The following is an 11,182-nucleotide window of genomic DNA, read 5'->3' on the forward strand; positions in this document are numbered from 1 at the left end:
TTCCGTTATTGTTGCTATGGTCTCTAGCCATCTAGCTGCCAGTCTGCCTCGACCACGTTTTCCCTGAACTTTTCCTAACATTAGTGTCTTCTCCAGAGAATTAGCCCTCCTGATGATATGTCCAAGATATAGTAATCTAAATCAAGTTATTTGGCCTTCCAAAGACCACCTTGGCTTAATAATGTAATACCTTTCACTATGCTAAGTAAATACAGCTGCACGGGATCTGACCGGCTCTTAGCTCCTTTCAGATCCAAGGCCCTAAAGCGAGTCAGCTCCCGGCTAGGTCTGGACCACACCCAGGCCCCACCCCTCATCTCTGTCCCTAGTGTCGCGACCGCCCACCCCCAGATTGGTCAGAGCCCAAGATTGGCTTCCATGACTGCTAGGCCTCATCGGGCAACTGCCGGGCCCCATAGCATCCCGAAGAAGGTGAATCCTGAGCCAACAAGACCCCTGTCACTGCCCCTCTACTGAGACCTTGCTAGGCATGGCAGGGAGAATGAATCCAGGTTGTCCCAATTCTCGGTCTGTGGGGGCTCGGCTGGCATAGTGCCATTTTTGGAGTTTGGGGACCCTACGGTATCACAGCACTTGAGGAACTGGAAGAGACCCGCAGCTGCTTTTTCTGGTGATGAGATGTAGAGGGGGCCTCGATTAAGAGGCTACTAAAAGTAGGAGAAAGCCCCCTCTCCTCCACCCCTCCCCCCCAGCTCCCTCTCCCTTCTGCGTTGTCTGTGCACTCGGATCTGTGACCTTTGGGTACGTGGTATCCGTCCCAACCTCAGCCCCACACCACTTCAGTCAATCAGTCGTATTGATTGAGTGCTTACTGTGTGCACAGCACAGTACTAAGTGCTTGGGAGAGTGCAATATCACAAACCCATTCCCTGCCCACACGAGTTTACAACCTCGAGGGGGACACAGGCATTAGGAGAAAAAAAATAAATTATGGATATATACATAAGTGCTGTGGGACTGGGACAGTGGAATGAATGAAGGGTGCAAGTCAAGATGACACAGAAGGGCGTGGAAGAGAAGGAAAAGAGCGCTTAGTCAGGGAAGGCTTCTTGGAAAAAACGTGCCTTCATTAAGGCTTTGAAGGGGGTGGAGAGGAATTGTCTATAGGCTATGAGGCAGGAGGGGTGGTAGGATACCAGGAGGGACGAGGTTCCAGGCCAGAGGCAGGTCGTGGGTGAGAGGGATGCAACGAGATAGATGAGATTGACGTGCCATGAGTGGGTTGGCATTAGAGGAGCGGAGTGTCCAGGCTGGGTTGTAGTAGGAGAGCAGCGAGTTGGCAGAAGGGAGCAAGGTGATCGAGTGCCTTACACTTGATGGTAAGGAGTTTCTGTTTGATGCAGAGATGGGTGGGCAACCACTGGAGGTTCTTGAGGAATAGAGAATCGTGGACTAAATGTTTTTGTAGAAAAATGATCTGGACAGCAGAGTCTGGATAGGAGTGGGGAGAGGCAGGGGGCCGGGAGGTCACCCTGATAGAGTAATCAAGGTGGGATAGGATAAGCACTTGGATTATCGTCATAGCACTTTGGATGGAGAGGAAAAGTGGGGGTTTTAGCGACATCCTGAAGATTGAACCGATGGGATTTAGTGATAGATTGAATGTGTGAGTTGAATTAGAGGAGTCACGGATAATGCCCAGGTTACGGGCTTGCGAGACAGGAAGGATGGTGGTGCCGTCTAGAGTGATGGAAACGTCAGGGAAAGGACAGGGTTTGAGTGGGAAGATAACGAGTTCTGGTTTTGACCTGTTAAAATTTGTGGTGGCGGCTGGACATCCAAGTCGAGGTGTCTTGAAGGCAGGAGGAGATGCGAAACTGCAGAGAGGGAGAGAGATCAGGGCTGGAGATGTAGATTTGGGAATCCTCTGCATAGAGGTGATAGAATGAGTCCTCCAAAGGAGTGGGTGTAGATGGAGAATAGAAGGGTGTCCCAGAACTGAGAAGTGAACACAGTTGGGGGTGGGGAGACAGAGGAGAAGCCTGCTAAAGAGACTGAGAATGAGCAGCCAAAGAGCAAGGAGGAGAACCAGGAGAGGACAGTGTCAGCGATGCCAAGGTTGGGTAGGGATTCCAGAAGAAGGGGATAGTCAGCAGTGTCAAAGGGAGCTGAGAGGTGGAGGAAGATTGGGATGGAGCAGAGACTGTTGGATCTGGCAACAAGAAGATCATTTGTGACCTTTGAGAGGGCAGTTTCTATGGAGTGAGGGGCCGGAAGCCCGAATGGAGGGGGTTGAGGAGAGAATAACTTGAAACAGCAGGTGTAGACATCTCAAAGAGTTTGGAGAGGAATGGAAGGAGGGAGATGGGGTGGTGATAACTGGAGGGAGCCGTGGGGTCAAGGGAGGATATTTTTAGGATAGGGAAGACGTGGACATATTTGAAAGCAGTGGGGAAAAAGCCACTGGAGAGCGAACAGTTGAAGAAGGCTGTTAGGGAGGGAAGAAGGAAGGGGGCAAGTATAATAAAGTGTGAAAGGATGGAGTCAGTTGCACGGGTGGAGGGGATGCATTTTGAAAGAAAGCAGGAGTTCTCCTCTTGAGTTACTCCTGAAAAAGATGGGAGAGTTGAAGAAGGGGCAGGAGGAGGGAGGGACTTTGGAGAGGCAGGGGAAATTATATGGCGATCAGGCCTAATAGTTTTGATTTTTTTCAAAGTAGGTGGCCGGGTCTTTCGGGGCAAGAGATGGGGGAGATGGAGGGATGGGGGGTTGAGGAGAGAGTTAAGCATCTGGAACAGCTGGTGAGGGTGATGGGCATGGGTGGAGAAATAATTTTGCCAGACAGAGAAGAAGGCAGAGTTTGAAGCATGCAAGGATAAACTTAAAGAGAATGAGGTCAGCCTGATATTTAGATTTTCACGAGCAGCACTCTACGGCTGGTGCATAGGAGCAAAGGAAATGGACCCCACCATTGATTCAGGGCTGCGGTTGTACATATGCTTACGTACATATGTATAAATTATATATTATAAATTATTTATATTAGTGTCTGTCTCCCCCTCTAGCCTGTAAACTTGTGGGGAGAGAATGCGTCCATCATCTCTTTTGCATCGTACTCTCCCGAGTGCTTAGTACAGTGCTCTGCACACAGTGAATGCTTAATAAATAGCGTTGATGATGATGATGATAACTCAAGCCCTTGTGTTTTCCCAGGCGCATATGTGCCTTGGCTGCTTCTGCCAACACTTCCGAAGCAAATGGGCCATGCCCCTCCTAGCCAGGCCACAGTCCACACTTACAATTTTGGACCAGAAAAGCTATTTTACAACAACTACATAACAGCTAGGGTAATTTTTTGGATGATTTGTTATTCTGTAAGTAATTGTAGCCTGGAAGACGAGCAGCCAGGGGGAAAAAAACATTTTGCTACTCAATATTATATTCTCCCTCCAAGCTGCAGACAGAGCAGCCTCCAAATTTCCTCAATTTGGGAGAAATAGATGGGGAGCCTAGAGATTAGGGTTAGAAACACAGTGGGCATTTTAAACAGGGAATTGAGGTGTGGGCCCAAGGGGAGAGGAGTTGTTTTCCAAATACTCCCATTCCTGTAGCCTGCTGTCAACCAAGCAAACATGCACTGGCTCAGGGACAGATCCAGGGTGGGGAAGCTGATATAATAATAATGATGGCATTTGTTAAGCGCTTACTATGTGCAAAGCATTGTTCTAAGCGCTGGAAACAGCCCAGAAATCGGGGGCCAAGCCAACCAACCACTAGCAGCCACTTTTGGGGGAACACGGGAACCCCTGTCACCCCACCCCCACACACACACACACACACCCAAAGATGTGCACAATGACAGGAGACTTTTTCTGGTCAGAAAAGGGTGGAAGAAGAGTTCATTATACCTCTCCCTGGTGTAAAAGAAATCATGGAGACTGAAGAAAATAATGCATCATGCTACTTCTCTGTTTCCAGCAGTTCTTTCGAGGGAATCTACACTAGTAGGAACCACGAGTATTTACTGCAGGGAGGTGCTTCTCAAAGCTTAGTGATTTGTGGGAGGTGGTCAGGGAATGTCTGTTAGAACATACTCTCCCAAGTGCTTGGTATAGCGCCCTGCACAGAGTAAGTGCTCCATAAATACAATTGACTGACAATACAACTGGGTTGTATTCTGCTCTTCCAAGTGCTTAGCACAGCGCACTGCTCACAGTATGCGCTCAGTAACCACCACCGGTTGATCGGTGGAAGTCCTGTAGACTGGTTGCTGCCCAGTGGTTTGGGAAACGGTCCCACGCCTACCGATGGTTGCTGCTGCTAGAACGCGGGAGCAGATTTGAAATACCTCTCTGCCGCATCCCTGAGTGACGGCCCCATCTTGGGATTCTGTGCAGGAAGGCGCTTGGGGGGAAATGTCGCAGGTAGATCGCTAAGCCCAGCATCCCCCAACGCGGCTGGTGCTTCTTTAACCAAGGAGGAGGCTGTCGATTTCTCTCATGCGATTGAAAGTGATTCCGTCACTCTGCGTTTCAGTCGCAACGTGGCAGCCGACCAGAAGGACGAAAACAAGGAAGCCAAGCCCCGTTCCCTCCGGTTTACCTGGAGCATGAAAACCACCAGCTCCATGGACCCCAATGACATGATGAGAGAGATCCGCAAGGTCCTGGACGCCAATAACTGTGACTACGAACAGCGAGAGCGTTTTTTGCTCTTCTGCGTCCACGGGGACGGACACGCGGAAAACCTGGTCCAGTGGGAAATGGAGGTGTGTAAGCTGCCAAGATTGTCTCTGAACGGCGTCCGCTTCAAGCGCATATCGGGAACGTCCATAGCTTTTAAAGACGTCGCTTCCAAAATCGCCAACGAGCTAAAGCTGTAACCCAGGAACTCTGTCCTAAATTAAGTAGCAAGTGAAAGCGTTCTCCAGAATGCTAATGGAAATGTATAGAGTAATATTTAGGCAATAACTTCTGCGTCTTCTGAATCATGATATTAAAAATCAATTATGGAGATGAGCTGCTCAGCTGGGAGGGAGAGTTGGACTTTTTTTATAAGTGCACTACAGCATTAAAGTTGCCTACTACGTCAAATATCTACCCCTTCTGCTTTATTTCCATTGAGCTAGGAGCCTCTTACCCACATCTGTCCATCAAAATATGCCCCCAGTCTGCGTGGATGTGAGAGTGTACAGTATGTGTGTATAGTATAAACGTTTAAAGTACTATGTATGTAAACAATTCCTGACACCAACATCCAGAGCTGTATCAGTACCTCCTTCGGAGATCATTTTGGTGCTAAAAGTGGAAAGAGCCAAGGAGGAAGCGTTCAAGCTAATACTAAAAATCGACTTTAGGAATAGTTACACAGAAAGTACGGGTTTACAGTTCACTACTGTGGGATTTTTTGTTATTTTTGTTTTTTTGTTTTTTAAGTGCAAAGGGTTTGAATTTACAGTTGTGAACATTGATCCTGTGTTGGTTTTTTTTGTTTTTGTTTTTATTTCCCCCTAAGTAGATCTCATGAGAAAATTAAAAGTTCTCCTCTCCTCAGTAAAGTCTTGAATTATGTCTCCTGGTACTGTATTTAAATCAAGGGTCAAATCAAAAACAACCTCTCACTGGTCACTGCCGGCCTGAGCCAGGGTCAGCCCAGCCTGCCGTCCCTGGGACCAGTTTCGAGCTCTCCTGAAATTCATGTTGGAAGACCAGGATGGGTTTAAGGTTCAAGTCTTATGGAGCTCTTTTACATTCCGGCCCCCCGTTTCCACGAGAGATGAGTCCAGTGACACAAGAGAGTCTTTGGGACTGTCATTCATTCCCATCTCCTATGCCAGGACGTAGAGCCCCGCGTGAGCTGAAAGTCTGGGGCCGGGTCCCAGGCAGTCCGAGCAGTGTCCCGAAAACCCGGCGTCCAGACCGACCTGCAACCGCACTTGAGGAGCGACCACCAGGTCCAGAAAGAGCCCTGGTCGTGCTCTCAGGGGAGACACCACCGCCTGTACGTAGAGTTTCTTTGTATTTGTGGTCATGCCAATGGTTACTGGGACCAAGAGTTTCTAAATCTATTAGACCAATTTCACGAGGGTATAGATGCACCCCAGCCACCAATTACTCCACCCTTTCCACGGTACAAAATCCCCAAATCATCAGGGGGAGGGAGGGAATAGACCAAACCTTGCTCAGATCCAGCTGGGTTTTCCCTTGGCACTGCCCGACCCAGCTTCGTAGTTACGGGTTGGTCAGTCAGGCCCAACCTGGCCTTACTGGGCATCCTTCCAAAGTACAGTGGCTCTCCTGGTACCCACCGGTTTGATTTTTATGGTCCTGGGGCACTCGACCATTCACAGTACAGGCCCGGGACACCTTTCTTTGTAAGACATCCTGAAACTCAGAGCAATCTGGGGCTCTCACTCCCACTGGTGGGTTTGGGGGACAATGAGGGAGTAGGGTGTGAGAAAGTCTCTCCAGGGCGAGAGAAATTCTCTCCAGACTGTCCTTCAGGTCTTGGGTAGGAGGATATAGAGAAGCAGTCAGTGGTCTAGTGGATAGAGCACGGACCTGGGCATCTGAAGGACCTGGGTTCTAATCTGGCCTTCTCTGCTTGTAGCTGTGTGACCTTGGGCAAGTCACTTAACTTCTCTGTGCCTCAGATACCTCCTGCGGAAAATGTGGTTCAAAACCATGTGCCCCATGTGGGACGGGGACTGTGTCCAATCTGATTAGCTTAGATCTAGCCTGGCGCTTAGTACAGTGTTTGGCGCATAGTAAGTGCTTAACAGATACCATTAAAAAAAGCGCTCTTGGGGTACCTTGGGCCTGGGATCTTTGGAGTTGGTAACCACCAGCTCAGAGGACTCATTAGGCTTTCTTTTTTGAAAATGGGCTCCTGTCCTTTAATTTCTCAGTTTTATACACATGTACCAGACATGTGGCCTTTTGCAGATTCTCCCATATGACTATATAATGAGTAGAAGTGGATTCAGCATGACAATTAGGATTGTCAGAACTGGGGACAATTGTAATCTAATGGTATTTGTTAAGCACCTACTATGTGCAAGACACTACTAAATTCTGGGCTGGATACCGGCAAATGGGGTTGAACACAGTCCCTGTCCTACATTGGGTTCACGGTCTCCATCCCCTTTTTACAGATGAGGTAACTGGGAAGTGAACTGATTTGCCCAACGTCACACAGCAGACTAGTGGCAGATACTGGATTAGAACCCAGGGCCTTCTGGCTCCAGTGGATAGAGCTCACGCCTGGGAGTCAGAAGGACCTGGGTTCTAATCTTGGATCTGTCACTTAACTGCTGTGTGACTGGGCAAGTCACTTAACTTCTCAGTGGCGCAGTTACCTCATCTGTAAAATGGGGATTGAAACTGTGAACCCTATGCGGGTCAGGACTGTATCCAACCTGTATATCTTGTATCCATCCCAGCACTTATTACAGAGCCTGGCACATAATAAGCGATTAACAAATACAATTTTTTTTTAAAGTGTTTTTTTCTAATCTTCCTGGGGTTGCTTTAAAACACTGGGCCCTAGACTTACCCAGCCATTTTCCCCCTGCAGACTTGGGGCTCCTTTCCTGCTATTTATGAATCTTTGTAGTGTGGTGGATAGAGCACAGGCCTGGGAGTCAGAAAGTCATGGGTTCTAATGCTGGCTCTGTCACTTGTCTGCTATGTGATCTTGGGCAAGACACTTCACTTCTCTTTTTTGCCTCAGTTACCTCATCTGTACCATGAGGATTGAAACTGGTAGCCCCACATGGGACAGGGACTATGTCCAACCTGGTTTGCTTGTATCCACCCCAGCGCTTAGTACAGTGCCTGGCACATAGTAAGCGTTTAACAAATACCAAAATTATTAATCCCAGGGCATTCACATTCTCAGACCTAGCCCCATAGCCCCACTATATGCCGAATTCCTTTGGAAACAAGAGCGTCTGTTATACCTAAAAGGAATGCTACGCTTATGCTGGTAGAAAAGGGTTTTTATCGTCCTCTATGTATTTAGTTAATTGCTGGAGAGAGTGGTTGTAATTGGTTAACAATTTACCTAGCAAACATGGCCCTAGGCTGTTTGCAAGACTCTTATCTGTGCAGAAGACTTCCAGATTTGTCCTTTCCAAAAAAATCCTAAAGGTCCATGACTGTAGCTGCTTTTTATCTAAGTCAAATATTACAGTGTTGTTGCTGGTAAATAGATTAACCAGGTAGCTCCGTCCCGCTGTGATTTTTTTTAAGCAGGTAGCTCCGTCCCGCTGTGGTTTTTTGTCCCCCTCCGAATTCCCAGTTGTCAGGCGATGAGATGACTTTGATTGCAGTCATTGGCAACAAGTGAGCGTGAAAGATACCTGTGGAAGAATCAAGGGTCATTCAGGATGACTGAGGAATGTGCTTCTTTCCCTTCCCCTCCTCTTAGAGTCAGAACTAACTGAAGAATTGCCATTGTTCTGTCTTCCGTTAGGATTGTTGTCTAGGACTGTCTAAATCCCTCAAGATGGAGACCAGGAGCAAAGTCATTACTGCGTTGGTATCTGGCCTTGGGGAGGGGCACCGGATTGCTTGGAGGAACGGTGTGCTGCTTACTCTTCTGGTTAAGGATGGACCATCCAAACTCCCTAACTCTCCTCTCTCCAACTCCGGCTCTCCCTCTGGTGACCCAGCACAGACCATCCAACATCTCTAACTCTCCCCTCTCCATCTGACTCCCATCCAGTGACCCAGCACAGATCATCCAACACCCCTCATTCTCCCCTGTCCATCCCTCACTTTATCTCCAGTGACCCAGGAAGGACCATCCGACACCCCTCTCTCTCTCCCTTCTTCATCTCTAACTTTCCCTATAGTGGCCCAGTGCGGAACACTCGTTCCAACCTCTCTGGACCTTCTGGTGTTTCCAGCTCCCCAGCTTCCTGTGGGAATGAATTCCATGTGCTCCATGCCCTGAGTGGTGAAGAGGTTTTTCCTATTGTTTTTGGCCAGCACACCTGAGATCATTGGTGTTATCCAGAAGGTGATAAAGTGAGTGCTGCTTTTTTCTCTACCCAGCAATAATAGAAAGCAGGGGAAATTAACAAAATCAGAGGGCACACACCAACTCCCCAAAGTGAATAGTATCTCCAGTTCATTAACTTCCACACCCTGAATCCCGCCTCCAGATTTCCTGAAAATGAAAAGCAACAGTCTAGAGGACTGTAAACCATTTGTGGGCAGGGAACACGTCTACCAACTCTGTTATATTGTACTTTCCCATGCACTAAATACAGGGCTCTACACATAGTAAGCACTCAATAAACAGAAGTGATTGTTAGATTGATAACAGCAGGAGATAGTGGAAAGAGCATAGACCATGGAGTCAGAGGATTTGCATTCTATTTCTGGCTCTACTGCTCGTCTGCTGTGTGATCTTGGGCAAGTCACTTAACTTCTCTACCTGTTACCTCTTCTGTAAAAATGGGGATTAAGACCAAACCCCATGTGGGACATGGACTGTGTCCAACTGCATTACCTTGTTCTATGTTTCTGGCACATAGTGCTTAACAAATACCTTTTTTTAAAAAAGTAAAAAGGTATTTTATATCTGTTTTACAAAGGAGAAAGTGGAGGACCAGAGAAGTTAAGCAGTCTGCCCAAGGTCACCCAGTAGGTGGGGGGGTGAAGCAGGGATTCTGGTCTCCTGACTCACAGGCCTGTGCTTTTTCCACTAGGCCATGATGTAGCTGGGCCATTTGTTCACCTTGAAAATTAGGGTGGGTCCCCAGAGCAGCACCTAATAAAGCAGCACCTAAAAAGGGCATTTAAAAATTTTGATTTAACGATCGAACGATATCCCATAGTGCTTGGACTACATCTTCAGACTAACAGTGTCTACATTTTAAGAATAACAGTGTATACATCTTCAGACTAATAGAGTCCATCGACCTCAAAAACATCACCAAAGTGGTGTCGAGTTGGATTGATATTTGATGGAAATGTCGTAGTATTGAAATGGGAAGCAGTGTGGTCTAATGGACAGAGCACACCTGGAAGCCAGAGGACCTGGTTCTAATCCTAGCTCTGCCAGCTGCTTACTGTATGATCTTGGGCAAGTCACTTCACTGCTCTGGGCCTCAGTTTCCTCAACTGTAAAGTGGGGATTCAATACTTGTTCTCCTTTCTACTTAACTGTGACCCCCATGAGGGATAAGGACTGTGTCTCACCTGATTAACCCGCATCTACCCAGTGCCTAGAAGAGTGCTTGACACATAGTAAGCGTCTAACAAATGCCATAAAAAAATTAATTTCATATAGGGGCAGGAAGCAAACTATGTTGCTTAGAGGGAAAGAAACTAGTGTTTAGAGAAGTAGCCTGAGGAGTGACTGCTGACATTTCATATTTCACTATGTGGTCTTTTCCATGCAAATGTTGAGGCTGTCAGAAGAAAAAAGGAATGCTTTATGCTACTGTGAAATGGCTTAGGGATGTGTACTGAATATTCTCACGTTCATGGAAATAGGTATTTGATTGAATTCTGTCCCTTGAGCCCAGGCCGCACCAAGTCTGTGCTCCAGAACAGGGGAGGGGGTCCCCTGCACGTAGCTGGCTGATTTCATCATTTTCCTTTGGTATCTATCTTTGCAAAATGTGCCCAAAAAGCAGCATGGCCTCGTGGAAAGAGCACAGACCTGGGAGTCAGAGAACCTGGGTTCTAATCCTGGCTCTGCCTCTCATCCGCCAGGTGACCTTGGGCAAGTCACCTCATTTGTCTGGGCCTGAGTTACCTCGTCTGTAAAATGGGGATTAAGAGTGTGAGCCCCATGTGGGACAGAGACTGTGTCCAACCTGATTAACTTGTATCTACCCCAGTGCTTAGAACAGTGCCAGGCACATAGTTCATGCTTAATAAGTACCATAATTATTATTATTAGTTCTTTAAGGGAATTAAATTCAACCCCTTCCTTTTTTCAGTTTGTTACCTGCAAATAACTGTGGGCCCCGTGGAGCCCACCCTGTCTGTATCCTCTCTAGACTGTAAACCCCTCGGGGGCAGGGAGTCTGTGTACCTACTCCATTGAAGTGTACTTTCCCAAGCATTTAGCGTAGTGCTTTGCACACAGCATTCAATAAGCACCATTCCTCCCAAGATGAGCACTAGCATGAAGGGAGTTCTCGGTGCTCAGAGAGGAGGTGGTGGTAGGAAGAGTCTGCTTAGACCCGGCAGCTCCAGAC

The 11,182-nt window shown here is 47.6% G+C and overlaps 1 protein-coding gene across 5 annotated transcripts in view; it reads left to right on the forward strand.

Moving 5' to 3' along the window:
* The window catches only part of MARK3 (microtubule affinity regulating kinase 3), a 110,906-nt gene extending 105,380 nt beyond the window's left edge, over positions 1–5,526 (forward strand). For all 5 annotated transcript variants that reach the window (XM_007665045.3, XM_029060750.2, XM_007664977.3 and 2 more), the window contains one exon: positions 4,498–5,526. In XM_007665045.3, coding sequence (XP_007663235.2) covers positions 4,498–4,843 — 346 coding nt within the window. In that variant the 3' untranslated portion in view covers positions 4,844–5,526. The remainder of the gene's footprint in view (positions 1–4,497) is intronic.
* Positions 5,527–11,182: the final 5,656 nt, after the last annotated feature.

The sequence above is a fragment of the Ornithorhynchus anatinus genome, chromosome 1, assembly GCF_004115215.2.
Source record: "Ornithorhynchus anatinus isolate Pmale09 chromosome 1, mOrnAna1.pri.v4, whole genome shotgun sequence".
Classification (NCBI taxonomy): domain Eukaryota; kingdom Metazoa; phylum Chordata; class Mammalia; order Monotremata; family Ornithorhynchidae; genus Ornithorhynchus; species Ornithorhynchus anatinus.